Source organism: Plectropomus leopardus, chromosome 16 (assembly GCF_008729295.1).
Source record: "Plectropomus leopardus isolate mb chromosome 16, YSFRI_Pleo_2.0, whole genome shotgun sequence".
Lineage (NCBI taxonomy): Eukaryota > Metazoa > Chordata > Actinopteri > Perciformes > Serranidae > Plectropomus > Plectropomus leopardus.
This window is the reverse complement of record NC_056478.1, coordinates 15,067,151-15,084,444: the sequence shown is the minus strand read 5'-3', so window position 1 is coordinate 15,084,444 and position 17,294 is coordinate 15,067,151. Positions and strand designations below refer to the sequence as shown.

At 42.0% G+C, this 17,294-nt stretch overlaps 1 protein-coding gene across 3 annotated transcripts in view; it reads left to right on the top strand.

The window, feature by feature from the left end:
• Nucleotides 1-17,294, top strand: part of LOC121955273 (pleckstrin homology domain-containing family G member 1) — a 52,099-nt gene that overhangs the window by 4,555 nt on the left and 30,250 nt on the right. Inside the window, exon 1 of one of the 3 annotated variants that reach the window (XM_042503140.1) lies at nucleotides 4,706-5,081. The exons of the other annotated variants lie outside the window; for them this stretch is intronic. Coding sequence (XP_042359074.1) covers nucleotides 5,072-5,081 — 10 coding nt within the window. The 5' untranslated portion in view covers nucleotides 4,706-5,071. Of the gene's footprint in view, nucleotides 1-4,705; nucleotides 5,082-17,294 lie in introns of those variants that run through there. 3 annotated transcript variants of the gene reach the window in all.

Genomic DNA, 17,294 nt, shown 5'->3' with positions numbered 1-17,294 from the left:
AGAGAGACGGAAAGAGTGTGTGTCTGCAGATGATCCATCTCACTAGTGACAAAGACAGACAGGGTCACAGAGGGAGGGGGAAACTGTATATGAATGACCCTCCAGCCACAAACTCCTGTCATTAGTCACAGTCTCTCTCAGCTCAGTCCCTCAGTGTGCTGTAGACGTTACCACAGAAACAGCCTTCACTTTAAACTGAGGACAGCTGAGAAAATGAAGAAGCTGTCAGGATGTCTGAGCAAGAGGTTGGACCTGACACACACACACACACACACACAAATGCAAACACACACTGTCCACTGCAAAAACAACCATTAAATAAGCTCTCAGCCTACAACCCTTGTCCCTCCAGGACATGCTTAAGAGGACGGGGACAGTTTTTATTTCTGATTACACACACACTAAAACATTTTCAAGAGGCAGCACTCTTTTAAGTCAAAGTTTACAGTGCTGTGTGTGTGTGTGTGTGTGTGTGTGTGTGTGTGTGTGTGAGTGTGTGTGTGTGTGTGTGCAGCAGTAAAAGTTGAATAGAGTGTGTATGAACCCCGTGCCCTGCCTCTCTGTTTGCACTGTCCGAGTGTTATGAGGAACGGAGTGGTTTATTGACAATAAGCGTTTTCTTCCCCCTCTCCCTCCCTCACTGTCTTTCCACATGCCACTCTGCCTTGGAGATGAATGCCTCGCTGTCGTCATAGTGACCACGGTCCTATGGCTCCCGATCATCTTAGCAACACCGCAAACTCTCAAACCATCAATTCTGACTTTGGGTGCATGGAGGGAGTTTGGGAGGGTGTTTGTGTGCACGCAGCTTGTTGTTAGCCTTGAAAAGAGGAGGGAGGTGCTGGAGATCTGCTCTCTGAGTCGAGAAGGATGACATGCGAAGGGGAAATGGCATTGGAGCAGAGCCGAGTGAGGGCGGTGGCGTTAAGAAGGAGTTAGGTGTGAAGCGGTAGCGTAGGCGATTTAAACTTTGATAATCGATTAACAGAGCTGGAGACATCCTGAAATTTTCTTTTTTTATGTCAAACAAACTCCAAAAACATTAAATCTTATATTTCTCATAATGCAACTCAATGTTTTTTTTGCTAATTGTGTTTTTACATTTGTTGATATATGGATTCAACAAACAGTACATCTGTCTCGAATGCCATTTTTTGTACATTAAACTTTAAGAAATATCCGCATTTAAATGAAGCTTCGCTTGCACCTAAAATTGCGTGACAATTAACCACTATGGTAGCGTACAGGTCACCGTGACATTAGCCAAGACAGCCAAGCTGTAACTTACAGATTTCAAGTGATTTGCCAAGCTTGTTTAAGATTTGTGACGGGCCAGATTGCATATCTGAAGCCTCAACGGGTCATCTTTGTACGTTTCTAAAATATTCCAGATGTTTGACCTTTTTGACATAATGCGAGCGTATCTGTAGGCCTGTCACAGGCGGTCGAACTTTCGTAGTCACAAAACTAGACCAATCACTATGTTTATATATCCTTGTCTGAGAGTATTTAATAATTAATGTTGATTCAGAATGAATTGATTTATTTGCTTTTGGGGAACATCCGAACACAGATTTGGACGCTGATTAATTTGGCGACGATCAACGCTTCTAAGAATCCAGGTCAGTCTTATTAATTAGTGAACTGAAGGCCACACTGATATATTTTTGCTTTAAAATGCATAACTGTTGCATTAACACCACTCTGGTGTATTTGAACCCCTGAAACAGAGGCCGTTGAAAATGCTGCTGACCCAATTTTAGTTTGAAAACTTTACAGTGGTGTTTTAGTCTGGATGGATGGAACAGAGTCTTTTGAAAATAATGACACAGACACCAACATTGGCTTCCTGACTGGATCTTTTTAGTCACGTGTCAAACGAAAACATCATAGCTACTTACCCTTTGTGATTATACTCCCCCCTTGTGTGGGTAACGTTACTCATTTCCCATTGCCATGACTACCTCCGGTGATGGATAATTCTCCTTGTGCCGCTCTATCATGTCACCATATTTGCCTTGCAACAACTCCCAGTATTGTCAGCCACTTAGCGCTTCTTTGAAATAATAAGGTCTTAATGATGATGTAGAGGTGCTGGTAGGCAGATTTTTATATTTTTAATTATTTTTTTACTGTTGTATTGTTCTTTCTCTGCTTATACTGTTCCTCATAGCTGCTGTAACATTGTGAATTTCCCCACTGTGAGACTAATAAAATCTTACCTTATATTTAGCATACTGACATAAGAGTGACATTAATCTTCTCACCTCAGCAAAAAAAGTGAAAAAGCTTATTTCAGAAAATGTTTTAGCATTTCTAACAGGTTCCCAGCCAAAACCAAGGAAATCGTAACAGGCATTTCAAAAACTGGAAGATTAATGAATTCTAATCAACAGATTATATCAGTAATGGAAGTTATGATTACTGGAGCACTAACCAGAAGCTGCTGCAAAGTTTCTCTCTGCAGCCAAAACATTGAGCTAATCTTTGATTTTTATCATGATCCTCAGCCCTGCCGGCTCCACTTTCATCCCCTTTTAAAAACGCAGTGTCGACATGTGTCGCAGCTCATATAGTGATTGTCATTTCCAGTAAAAGAGGAACAATATTGTTTCTGTGGTCGATCTCCTGCAGGGAGGTGTGGAGGCCGTTGGAGCATACAGGGGGCATCAGATAAGCCGGACTGCTGCTGTAGCTTTCTGTCATCAACAGGTCGTGCTTGGCTGAACCCAGGAGTTTAGACGCTCTCTGTGTGTTTGCCAAGCCAGAGGTGCTCATTATGGATTGTGTGTGTGTGTCTGTGTGTGTGTGTGTGTGAGAGAGAGAGAGAGGGGGGTGTAGGTGGCAGGGGGAGGTGGACAGTGATTGGAGTGGGAGTGGAGGTTTTGGGGCTTCGTGGGTCAACGGACCCTCAGACCATCAGAGAGAGGGGTCGAGCTTCTTGTGGTCCGTGTGTGTGTGTGTGCGTGTGAGTGTGAGTGTGTGTGAGTGAGTGAGGGTAGTCCAGGGGGTCTCTATTATTGTGCTGGTGAGGAGGGAGGGGTGGTCTTAGCAGGACCCCATGCTGCTGGGACCAGTCCCTGCCTTTAAAGAGGGACAACAAATAGTCAACACATTTGCTTTAGTGCGCGAGACTGAGGGCCTATTGTCTCGCGTGTGTCTTCCTTATGGGACACATTTCCTTTATGGAATTATACACCTTTAGAGCAGAGGGTCCCAAACTGGGGATTGCTACACCTTTTAGGGGTCATGAAGTGAATCTGAGGGAGGGAGAGACTTATTTCTGCAAGACTAACTGATGTTTATCTTGTCAAACTTCTCTTTAATCTTTGCTTTTTTCATTGTAAGATTATTGGATAAGTTTAGTCCCCTAGGCCTCTATTAAGTATCCAGTGAAGGAACTCCTGTTCACAACCTTTAGGCATATGCAACTTTTGACTGGAGTTTACACGCATGTGCAATGTATGTGAATGGCTATGTGATATGAAGTTTCAGGTGTGTTAATATAGACAAAGATATTTGTAAAATGATGCTAAAACACTTGTGTACAGAGAATGTTTTCCTTAAAAATGAAAACGTATGAATGTGGATGTAGCCTAAATTAGGCTCATTCAAGGGGCGCTCCAGGGATTTAGTATTGCACCTCCATAAAGTTTGGGGACTCACAAGGGACATACTGAGATCGAGGAATGCTCACAGAGGCTGAGATATCCTGATTTTAACTCCTTTGTATAAGTTGAGCTCAGAAAACGATCCTAGAATTACCACCATGCAACTCGGTAGTATCTGAAGTTATGCTCTCCCAGCTCCTAAGTGCCCCACACACCACTAATTTTGTGATGCGTCCTATGCTCTATTAAAAATGTTCTGTATTAAGATCAAGACAAAATAACCCTGATAATGACTGTGACAGGTAAACTGAACTTGTGAAAATTGGTGGAGGTTGCCTTTAAACAAAGATGCAATGAAAAGTTTTGAATGTTTTGTTGAGGAAAAAAGTGGATTTGTAGAAAAAGCCCAACAGTTTATCCCCACAAGTAAGGGATTTAAAAGAGACATTTAAGGAATCACAAGCCGAAAAGGTTGGAAACCACTGTGTTTGAGTGTTGTTTATTTGTGTCCATTTCCACTGATGTTCATGTATATCTTGAATCCCACTTCTGACATTTTTTGTGTGCTCATTCTGTGCAGCCTCTCTCTGATCTGGGACACAATGAGCGTCCCAGTGTCTCGCAGTGGACGAGGAGCTTTTGTTTGAGCTGGCTCCCGGCCCTATTGATCAGCCGTAACCCCCTCCTCTCCTCCTTGTAAAGTGTGTGTACGTGTGTGATCTCTGGAGCTGTGCGCCAACAGCAGCAGCAGTTCTGCTGCCCGCTGAGCGTGCAGCAGACGCGCACACACAAAAGGTGTCGCCAGCCCTGCAAGTGTTACACACCGGGCTTAAAAGTTTGATTCTGGAAGAAAGCAGTAGAAATGGAAAAGAGGGGGAAAAGATAAAAGAAGGGAAAGAAAGAGAGGAAAGAGGAGAGGAGGAACTCCCAGCTCCTTGTAATTTGCTGCGGGAGAGAGAGAGGAGGAGTTAAGGGGAGGGGAATACCCAGCAGGGAGAGAGCAGGAGAGAGCAGAGGCCATTCACTCTGACACACACACTCACATGCAAACACACACATGAGCACTTTTAGACACACACATGCAGGCGGTGGATGTGTTGCCACAGGAGAGAGGGAGGGAGAGAGGCATTCAGACAGAGGAGATCCTCCGCAAACTGAAGTGAGAGAAAGAATCAGGCAGAGGAGTGTGTTTGAATGTGAGGAGAAAATCTGTATGCTCCTGTGTGTGTTTTGGAGGAGCGGACTGCACGTTTGCTCCCAGGAGAAAGGATTCACAATGACTGGGACAATTTGGAAAAGCTAATTTTTCAGGCTTTTGCTGGGAACACTGGTTGGAATACTCTGGATATGTGACCTGCTCTGGAAATCCTGTCTTCCTTTTAAATCTGCATCTCACTTTAAAAAAAACAAAACAAAAAACTAATTCACAGTAATTTCTGTTGAACTGGAGCCAAGCCACAATGCCTACTGGTAAGCTTTTTTTTTTCTTCAAATATGTTGAGTGATGTTTGAGCATGTTCAAATGAAAGACACTCTGAAAGTTTTCCGGAGGTGAAGTGATTCTGTGATGTGGTGAGATTAGATTTTACTGTCAAAGGCGTCTACAAACCTCATCAAACTGGCTGAAATCAAATTCATGTAGAATAATATCCTGTCTCTTTGGGGAAATAAGACAGTCATTAATGATGGTCAGATTTACATATCACGTGTTGAGTCACAAAAATAAATAAAAAGTGGTTCTTTTCAAGTGGTCAAAACTTCAGACAGCAACTTATAAATACAAGTTCCTTTTACTCACCATTGAAGGTTTGGCTGTTTGTCTTAGTGGCTCTTTTGTGTGGTATGTGTGTGTGTGTGATATTTTCTCCTCAGCTGACAGCACTGTGTTAAGTGCCTTTGCAACGTCTGTCTCTTTGGTGGTACGGTTGTATGAACAGCGTCTCCTGCTTGTTTTCTCGCCCCTGGTGTTGACTAAAGTGTGTTTGCTTTCTCGCGGATGGCGCAGGTTGAATTCCTAATGATGCTGAGACGGTGGGGCACATATCTTTCTGCTGTTCTTTCACGATGCTGGTGCTTATACGTTTTACCTTGTTGGTAGTTCTGGATGTCTTTTAAAGGTCTAGTGGATTTAGGGGATATATTGGCAAAAACAGAATATAATTAGTATGTTTTCTTTTGTCTATAATCGCCTGAAAATAAGAATCACTGTGTTTTTTTATGTTAGCATGAGCCGTTTATATCTACATAGAGATAGCCATGTTGCACCAGCATTTTATTCAGTGTTTTTACCAGTTTAAATCACTGGGTCTGTGTGTTTTGGAGAGGAAGAGACTTCTGTGGATTATCACAAAACCTTCTTAACAATTACAACTGAAGGAACTCTGACCTGAAGACGTTTCATCCTGTTGCAATCTGCACTCCTCATCACTAGATGCCACTAATTCAAAAAAACACTGGTTCTTTAAAAAATGCACACATAATTGTTTGTATGATATCCTACAAATTAGGCTCCCATGAATGACTTTATTTCCTGAACTCAGAGTTACGTAAATAACTTAAAATTATGGAGGTTAGTTTTAAGAAAAGAAACATGGTGATGACATGCCTTAAAGTTACTCCAAGTTTGCTCAAAGTTACATGATTCTGAAAACCGGTCTCATGGGGAAAGTCCTGGGTTTTTTGACCCCAACACATCACCCCAACCTACACCCTACTTGGGAAGCCCATTACCCTTTTTACTCCCGTCAACACACTGGTCATGTGATTGCAGCCTTCAAAAATATGTGTTTTATGCACAAATTATTGGCTCATCATTAAGTGGGATATGTATGAATTTCGGTGCATTACCTTTGGTGGGAAAACATCCAGAAATGTGACACAAAACATCTACTTTTTTGGTACATGATCCTTGATAAATAAAAGTAGGAAAATAATTATAATATGTTATCTCATATCTCTTAAGACAGGCACATGTGTCAGTCTCCTCTTTCTGGGTTTAGGTATGACTGAGTGTTGAGATGCCATTCTGCAGCCTGTGACCCAAATTAGAGCCTTGAGGGCAGCAGTTGGGGGTGCCTACAAATGGGGGGTAGAGGAGTGCAGAAGAAGAGGAGGAGGAGGGGAATAATTACTGTTTAGAGCAAACTCTTTGGTTTCGAGGTGCTGGAGACAATGGACCCCTCCGTCCTCCTCCTCCCACCCTGCTAGCTGGGTCCTCTGGGAGGACATCTGCCCCCCATACTGAGTACTCACGTGCAAGGAGCTGCAGCCCATGGGTGGAGGGGAAAGCAGGGTGCAGAGTGGGTGGGGGCAGGTCCCATTGGAGTAATATAGGAAACAAATCAATAGTTTTTTCAATCTCATGCATCAGTATCCACCCAAGTGTGTATAGGAGCTGCAGGACTGCACAGAGAGAGACTGAACTGGATGCAAAGAGTGTTTTCTCTGGGCTGCGATCCAGTCAGGTCAGAGAACGGGGCTAGTGTGTCACACTCTGAGGGAGGGCAAGGGTGTGTGCAGCCAGGGTCGCCTGGGTGTCCCAAGGGTGTGTGTGAGAGTGCGTGTCTGAAAATAGGGGGGGTGTAAGTTTGCAGGTGGACATTTTTTTCCCACAGAGGCTAAACACTGTCAGCTAAAGCTCAGCTAAAGATGTCCACAGCCTCAGCGAGTATCTTGAAAAGTTCAGTGCTGTGATATTTGTGCATATCCAAAAACCTGCTGATATCCAAGTGCTTTATGAAGTTTAAAAGCAAGCATGTTTCTGAGCAGAAGTGTGTGATTTCTTTCTGCATGCATCTCTACCTTGCAGCTTTGCAACTTGAGTTGGAATATTTAAATGTAATCTACAGTTTATATGACCCACATCAAATTCAGAATGTCATATGATAGAGGAATATCGGTGTGCATGTAACCGCAGTGACAAACAGAAAAGCTCTACTAGACTCTAGCACTTAACTCACATCTCATAAACACAACCTGAAGACAAGGGAGTGTTAATCTGCGCATATAAAATGTCTAAATGCAGCCATGCATGTTAAATGGTTTAAATTTATTGTGAGAAAAAGCCATTTGTTGTTAATTAACCTCCCAGCTGTGTGTGTGTTTACTTTAACCATGTTTTGTGAGGCAATGAAAGCCACAGGAGTCACACCTCAAAGTTTAAACTCCTGTCTCTACCCATCAGGACATGGGTTGAGATGTTTGAAATACCGTCTTGAGATCATTGGAGAAAAGAAGGAACTCTTATTTTCTCTTCTTTTTTTCGTCTGAAACATCTGCGTGATAATGTATGTCCCGCCGGCCAGCACAGCTCTTTGTTGGTCCAGTGATAAGTTGCTCAGTGGAAAACGCCTCCCGTCTCCAATCTCATCCTTCGCCTCTCCGTCTCTCCCACCTCTGCCCTCTTTCTCCTTATTTCCTCAGCTCCTCCGCATTTGTTCAGCTGCGGTGTGAAATCCTGAGTGACACTTTAAGGTCCTTAGCGTCAGTTGAGATCAGGCCTGCGTCTCTATCAGGAGCGGACCTTTAAGTGGACGCGGCGGAAGATGTGAGGCCGTAGCTAAGCAGACAGTTGGTGCTTCATTGAGCTGTTGTGTTCCTGCTCGGCCTGCAGGAAACAAAAACTCAAAAACCTGATGCCTTTAAAGAAGAAGTGCTGGTAGATTGGTTTGAGAAAGAGAAAACTTTTAAAGGTTAAAGTATGACAAAAGGCGGGATTCACGATGAGACAGAGCGAGTGGGGAAATGGAAAAGAGAAAAAGAAAGGGAGTGGGTGGTGTTTGACCTCTGGCCTCTTCTTCTCATCTCTTCTTCCTACTTTCATTCCTTTGGGTCGTCTCCTCCTCATTTCTCTCTCTCTCTCTCACAGTCGCACATGTCCATTTCCCAACATGTTTACCCGTTACGTCGTCTTTTTAAATCGCAGCTTCAAGTCTTCTCAAGTTGCTGCCAAAGTGAACTGAAAAACCACTGGGCTCGCTGAATTGCTTTCACTTCCAACTTGTACTCGCATGAAAACAATCCACCCTAATTCTTGTTGTGCCGGAGGATTTCTAGAGTCAGCATAAAGCTGCATGGCATTGAACTGCCATCTGGTTGCAGCTCAAACAAAAACACACAGGGACAAACAAGGTTGATTAAAGGATCCATGAGCTGTACCAAGTGTGTGGTCAAGTCATGTCTGGTTAACCCGCTCCTCTCTGGGGCAAAAGCTTCAAACTTTTATCTCAAATGTTGGTCATTTCTAGATAAATACTTCAGCTGATTGATTTCAGGGTTCCCACGGTCAAGGAAAAACTGGAAAAGTCATTAAATATCACAGTCATGTTTTCCAGGCCTGGGAAAGTTGTGAAATGAGTAAAAATCGTTAAAAGTTAACTTGTTTCTTGTATCTTGTTTGCAGTAATCTTGCACTGATAACCTTCCACGTGATTTAACATAAACAAATTGAATTTCTGAAGCTTTTTATGTAACATTGCTCTAATATGTGTTGATGTCTGAAGTTTTGTTTACAATCACGTTCTATCTCCAAAAGTGGCTTGCTCTCCTGCAGGCATCCTGATGCTAGATTTAGTATTAAATTAAAACACGTCCATAAAATCTTGTGCTCAAGTAACAATTAAGCTTATTTGAAAAGTTTAAAACCTCCCAAAGTCTTGTGTTTATGGTCAAAAAGCTTTGAGATGCCTGCTGAAATGTCCACTCTGATGGTCCCTTCAGATGAAACTCAGTGTGAGTGTAGGGTGTGTTCTGAACACGTGCTCCAAATGCAAATATGAGCCCCGGTGGTCTGTAGCCGTACACACAGGCTGGTCAGTGTGTATTTTTACATAGTAAAGTATATACTTGCAGAGACATGGTCTGAGCACAGAGGAATGTCCTGTGGAGCTCACATGACAAACTTGGTGTTACTTAATAAGCTGTCAAAACCTTTTTTAAATGTTTGAATGTTTAATAGGCAGAGGGAAGAAAATTGATGGAAAGGGAGAAAGAAAATGACAAGAATCAGGACTGAGAGGCTGGATGTGGGTGACATAAGTGAAGAAGGAGTGAGTGTGAGGATGGAGGCAGTGTTTCAGCTGACATGGCTGTTGTCCTGGTCTCTCCTTACCGATGTCATGTTGTAAATGACAATGTTGATGTCTTTCTTTCTCTAAATAAACCTCCTTCTTATCTTCATGCCCGCTTACACCAGAAACTTTTCACAGTAACTTTGTGTACGAAATAAGGGGTTTCACAGGCTTGGTGATGTAGTGGCTGCTTGTGGATTTTGCAGTGGCTGCTTTTGGTTGTGGTTTGTTTTGTTTGTGGTAAAATAGATATGAAGAGGAAAGCTCTACTGACATTGCTTCTCATTTGCAACAGTAGAGTTATATGAATTGAATGGTTTAAATCAGCTAATATAAAAGGTTTCTTTATGTTTATTTTTTCCTATTTCCTTGATGTCAGTTGTGTCAACACAGTTATCAACTGGTCAAAGTGGCAGATTTTGCAGATCAAAAATCAGCAACACTGAACTCTACATGAAGATACAATGCAATTATTTTTGCCTCAACGAACAAATCCACTTATGTCGACAGTTTTCAATCTCTGTGGTTAGATTAAAGGCTTCAAGGTCCAGTGTGTGGGATTTAGGAGGATATATTTGCAGAAATTCAATATGATATACCACCTGAAGCGGTTAATATCTACAAAGGGAAGGGATCCTTGTCCACTGAGATCGCCGTGTTGCACCTCCATGTTTCTGCAGTGGCTCAGATCGAACAGACCAAACACTCGCTCTTGATGGGGCTGTTTGTGTTTTCGCATCAACCACCAGTCAGCACCCTCTCTGTGACGAGCAGCACAGGGAAGACACTGATTTATTTGAAACATGAAGCTGCTTTTATTCAGTGTTTTTACCAGTTAAAATCACCTGTTCTGTGTGTTCTGGAGAGGAAGAGACCTCTGCAGATAATTAAGCTCCTGGTTAAAACCTTCTGAATGTCTGAATCTTAAGATATCAGAGAAAAAAGATGAGCAGGTGCTGGGTTAGTGGCCCGACCCAACATGCCAAAAAGCATTAGAGAAACATTATATTTTTGTCATGAAACTGCTTTACTCAGTTAAATCACCTGGTCTGTTTGTTTTGGAGAGGAAGAGACATCTGTGGATACTTTGGCTCCTGATAAACACCTCCTGAGCAACAAACACTAAAGAAATTCTAAGCAGGAGAAGTTTTAGCTGTTTGCAATCTGCAATCCTCACCGCTAAACACCACTGCATCCTCCTAAATCTTACACAATGGACCTTTACATGAAGTTGATTTAAATGTAATACTAACTACCCAGTGCCAAAAGTTAGAGCCAACTTTCCGAGTCCAAGTTGCCCCAACGGTCCACATGGGAGACATGAGTTTTGTCAGCTACTTATCTCAGCAATAGCCCTTGCAAACCGTCTCTATGCAGCCCAAAATGTATGACTGCATTGACTCTGCATGCCCGACACCCAAATACAGACAAACATAGTGTAACAGGAACTGCATGCAAGTCCGCGGTCGATGCGTTCTGCTTTGCCCTGTCATTGGTCACTGTAATCATACTGTAATCATCCCTCCTCTCCAAACTGACCCTGAAGCGTTCCCTCTCATGCACGGCACAGTCCTCACCCCCTGCAAAAATGCCATTTAAAGTTCAGCCAAATCTAATGTGAGCCTTTAGAGCAACCCCAAAACAAGTGGGTATTTTTCTAGAGTTAGTCTTATCCATACGAAATCCCCCCTTTGATTTTCCAGAGGCTGTTTTATTGCTGAAGGATACTCCCTAGAAGTCGCGTGTAGACTTTGTTGCTGGAACCAGTGTACTACAAACTGTCTGTTTATTACGCTTGTTTTAAACCCAATCATTAGGGACACCATGCATCTTAAAATAAACACAAGGAAAACTTTTACAGCTGGTTTGTATCCTTCTGCATGTGACATAATACTTTGAAATACTTTACTCTTGTTTGTGGTTTAAACATTGCGTAGGATGTTCACATGGCCTTTACAAAACACTCACAGAGCTGTTTGTGCTGTCTGAGCTACTTGTGAGGCTCATCAGGGCCGTAAAGAGGTGAGGGTGCTCACAGCTGTTTGCTGACCACTCCAGCATCAAGAGCACTTCAGGTGATCGTAAAGAGTACGACTGAAGTGGAGGGGTTAAGTATAGCATGAGTCATTAAACCTGGCTGAACTGGTAGGGAAGCTTGTGTGTTGGACTTACTCAACCCCTGCTTTTCTTGCATGCATTTGGTGAACAAAGAATCAAAAGACGGAGTTGAAGTCATCGGTGACATTTAACAACAAAAACTAAAACATTTTCTTACAAACTCATACAATTTGTGCAGTGCAATCAAAGTGTCATTTATCCAGTACTTCCTAAACAGACAGCCCTTTCGAACTTGAACAATAAAAGTAACAAAAACACTGATAAAACAGTCATTTTATGTCACTGAACACAGGACTTGTTAGTCTGTTGCTGCCTCAATCAGTTAGTTAGTTAGTATTATGGTGTGACTTAAATGAGTCTGAATTAATCCTTTAAAACACTTTTTTTTTGTGAAAGTAACTGATAAGGTGCAATGTATAAAAACACCAATGCATGGTGGACATAAAATGACATTAGATTGAGGTGGATACATTGGTCTCCAGTGATTGGTTAGGAAAAAATAATCGAATCTCCCTCCCCAACCAAAATTAAATGGCATGTACGCAGTGACAGACTAAAGATGGAAAAGAAGTATAATGAATTGACAAGTCTATCTGTTATCAGGCCAAATAAATGGACCTTCCAGTGCAATTGGTCATTGATTATTTGATTATTTCTGTCTTTCACTTTCAGTCTTAACCTTTTTCGCCCCAAAAACATTTTGCAAGAAAATTTTACTGTAAATGAGGTCTGCTCTCTTCTGGTAACTGAAAAAGAGAAAAATGTTGATATAATCCAGATGAGCTGCTGAATATAGACTAGAGTCCCTGGAAGTATTTAAATATTTAACTGTGTAACAATTCACCCATGTTTGTACCATGGAAAGTAAACACATACATTTACAGGCATGCATTAATCTAAAAATGAATGAGCAGAATTGTGTTGACCTAACCAAAAGAATGAAAAATCAGGTGACTTACAGTATTTAGCCAATATTTTGTACCCTCCGTGTACTTTACATTGTCTGTCTTAGTCTAGTTCCCCCTGCTTCTCAGTGTTTGCCTTGCAGACGGCACTGATGATCAACATATTGAACTTTGGCTGAATAATAAAGCCGCCCAGCTCTTTGTGTTTTTCAAGTTAAAAGAAAGCCAGATATTGAAGTCAGGTTGTTCTGACACTCGCTGATTCACTCTCTCTCTAATCTGGAATGAAACACAGCACTCACACACTATTCTAATCCCCACACGCGCGCGCACACACACACACACACACACACACACACACACACACACAGAAAAAAACAGTCCCAACCTGCATGCTTAGGAACATAATTAGAGATCATTTACAAGGATCAGGTTGAACATAATCTGGGCAGGAGGTAACTAAAGCTTGGCCATCTTTGCTCTGTGTGTGTGTGTGTGTGTGTGTGTGTGTGTTTGTGTGTGTTGAGGAGAGGAGAGCTGCTGGTTGTCTGTGTGTGTACAAAAGCAAGTTCACCCAGGAAACAGCCAGGGTGTGCCCCAAACATGAAGCTGGAAGGTGGGAAGGAGGGGCTGGGCAAACACAAGATGGAGCAATCTCTTTCTGCGATGTTTGGGTTTCATGGCAAACGGAAACACATGGTTTCTCTGTATTTGCTCTCCTAGTATATGTGTGTGTGTGTGTGTGTGTGTGTGTGTGTGTGTGTGTGTGTGTGTGTGTGTGTGTGTGCAGGCTGCTCGTGTGCACACTCTGCATGTTCATATCTAGCAAGTGTGAGGACCATTAGGTTATTAGCTCAGTTCGTGTTATCTTTGGTGTGATAAATGTAATGCATTTTGTGTGAAACGTGCACACACAGCATAGATACACATAGAGTAGTCAAAGGGCAAAGTTATCTATTAATGTCAAGGTATGTGATATAATATAACCCTTTGTTCATTGTGTACGGTAACATGAAAGCAGCGTGTTGTTTATCCAAACCAAGGCTGTTGGTTTGTGTCTTTGTTGTTTTCGCCCACCAGATTTCTTCTACTGTCTGATTTGTAATTGTTAGAAAGTGGGTCAGGCTTGGGAGTGAAAACATTTGGATGGACACACACACGCACGGTGAATCAGTTCCAAACTTGTCTGAGGAAACTGCAGTTTCATGCCCCTTCAGCTTTTGGACGCTCCAATTCCTTCCTGCATTTCTTGGCACAGCAGCGGAGCAAAATTAAAACTAGAGAAAGCTGTGATTCAGTGCATCAGACTCCTGTCATTCTTGGTTTTCTGTTTCAGACATAGATTTCAAAACACTTTGGTGGCCTTTTGAGGAACTGTGTAACCAGGAACTGACTTTGTTTTATATTCTTGTGAAAAACAGACACGTAATGTTTGAGTGAAGAGGGACGGACTTGAGGGGAAACTGCCATGTGTGATGTTTGGACTTGCACTAATCTGTACCTAACAATGGATTAAATGATCTGTAATGTAGAAACTTGTAATGAAAAACAACATAAGTAATTGTCACCGAACTTTCCTCGGCTTTACAGACCTTTTAGGCATCTGTTTTTCTCACAAGCCTCCAAAGTGAATGAAGAATTTGAAGTACAATGTGACCACATTTAACAACAAAACTAAAAGATGTATTTTTAGAGATGTTAAAAAAAGAGCAGATTTGTTGTGGTTGATGATATAAAATTGTTCTTTCGCACCAAATACCCCACAAATATTAAAACTTCAGTTACAGCAGGGACAATACAGGTGTCTTTCTCTTAATTTGGTATCAGTACAGTAGTGGTTGCCAGAATCAAACTTGTGATCTCTCCATCACAGACCAGTCTAACAGGCAAGACTGCCGCTAAAGTGCTCTCAAAGAGGCATCACCATGGCAAAAAGACCTCCAAGGTACCCATTTGAAAGGTGAGAGAGCGGGATTCTTTGAGCTTGTTCTCAGTTTCACGTTTCATGTTTTTGAACGTGAGTCTGTGATCCCTGATGCTTTGAAGTGAGACGGGTTCAGCCTGAGCCGGTGCTGCTGGCAGAGAGAGAGCGACACTGTCCTACAGGGCACTGGGTCTCAGTGTTGCCACAACACTGGAGCTGCCGGGTCACCGGTGTATCCAGCTTTGATGATAAAGACGGGTGTCAAACTCCCACTGCGCTGGTATGAGGCCCTCTCATACCGTCCTTCTGCTTGTCCGCTCTGTTTATTTGCTCCCTGTTCTTCCCGTCAAAGCTGGCTCTTCTGTGAAGCGAAACCTTGGAAAACGCTGAGGGGAAACTTGGAAAGCTTCTGTCTGATAGGCTGCATGTGTGGTTTCACTTGAGCTGGCCTGGCTGTGGGGCCTTGGGAGCCGGTAATCATATCTTAACGGATCTCTCCACAGACACAAGGTTGTGAGCCAGTTTGGCAGCGGCCCGACGCCAAGTAGACCCCTGTAGCTGCACACACACACACAAACACACAAACTGGCCCATGGAAATAGTGCTTTCATTCATTGCCTCGGAGTGCAGAGTTCTCAGCATTACACTCTTAATCTCGTCATTAAGCTCAGTCTCTCTTTCTGTCTGTGTTGCTGCAGAAATGCTCACATACACATACATTTACCAGTTGCACAAATAAATTAGAAATCAAAAGTTTCTGTTGTGTTTTAATGAAATGATTATTTGGGTGGAGCTGAGGACTCACTGGGAGGGCTTGTGGTCCTCGTATGGCGGGTGGTCAGTCAGACTGGTCAGCTGGAATGTCAGGAATTGGGATGCCTAACAGATAGAGACTGTAAGAACATGAAAGTGGTATTGAAGCTGTTAGAAGTTACATACAGTGAGTCTTTTTATCACTTTGTGTGAGAGAGGGAAATACAGGGTCAGTGTCTGCAGACTGCCTGAATTTGATTTAAATTTTAACGACACTGTATGTGACTTTCAACCAGCAGCAAACCAATAGGACATCAACTGAAGAGTCATATTGGCTTATTACTGTAAACAGCACTTTGCCTGAGCAGTGCTAACTTATTAAAGTATTTAATTAATGTTGTAGTTGATGTGCTTATATTTGCACTTCAAGTTGTGATTCTACTACTGCGTCTTCTGTCTACTCTGATTGAGGACACCTATTCGCTCATCTGAGTAAATCCTCTACTGTTGTTCTAACAGTGGTTTGCCAGACTGTATAAAATAATGGACATACTCCCCGTTCAGCCCATATGTTTGTGGACTCCCATTTTGAAACCTCGAGCTCTGCATTTTGGCTATCACCTTTTTGGATTTTTGGAGCCACAAGTGACCGACATCTAGTGAATAAGAGCTAGCTTCTTTAGCATGGCACATTCACGGATATGAAAAGCTGTAATAATGCAAATGCTATTTCATTTGCTAGCAAAAAACAGGCTCAAACCAGTAAAAAACATGCACTTATAGGAAAACTTAAATATATCCTCCAACCCAATTTTCCAAACCTCTCTTGGAGCAAATCTTGTCTTCATGTTTTAGATCTCTCCTTGGGCTGCAACGCAGCTGATTCAAATGATCAACTTGTTATGAACTCCTGAAGCTGCTTGATAACAAGCTGATCATTTGGTTCAGCTGTGTTACAGCAGGAAGAGATCTTAAACATGCAGGACTCGATGAGAGGTTTGAAAAATGCTTCCTTTTGAGGTCTTTTAGTTCAAACTAATGCTAAGAAAGATTTTAACATGTTAACATCTTTATTTCTGCTGTAAAGTTGGACATTTTAACATGGGAGTCTGTGGGGATTAACTCACTTCTTGAGTCAGCCTCTAGTGGCCATTAGAGGAGCTGCAGTCTTTGGCACTCCTTTATTGAACTCGGTTTTCAGCCCTTGAGTTTGTTTTTTTTTTTCTTTTTCTTTTACAGCTTTATTCTCTTATCCAAATTGAGAGTGTTGGGATAAAGGGTGCCTTTTTTGTAGGTTCTGTAATGCTTTTGGAGAAATACTTAATTTGGATGTGAAATTAAAAAACACCAACTGTAATATTTTTTTGCAATTTTTTTTATTTTGCGTCAGTTTTTATGCACTTTACTTTTTAGCTAATTGGGAAAAAAATTGGAACAGGGGCACTGTTCTTCTGCTCTTAACTAATGTAAAACGGATAGTTAGATGTGAAAGGTGCAACATCATTATGAAAGATGGCAACATCGTGTGTTGTGTATGCAACCATTTATTTAGAAACACTATGACAGCAATTCTATTGGCATGTATTAGAGATACCGATGGTCTAGACCGTGGTCGTATATGTTTACAGTAATTATACACAGGCATCATTATTAATATGACAACCATATATTTAAAAATGCGACAGGCAGAGTCATTGTTAAGGGGATTTTCAAACCAACAACAGTGCAGAAGCACAACAGATGAAGGGGCTGCGTTGGTGTGGGCGTGTTGCTACAGTTTAGTACAGACAAAAGAAGATACAAACAAGGAGGTCCAATGTGAAGCTATATTAAAAACTAAGACGGCATGCAACAGTGAGTGTAGATTGAGCAACTTTGGAAGGGTCTCATCATTGCAACAACCAATAATTTTCTC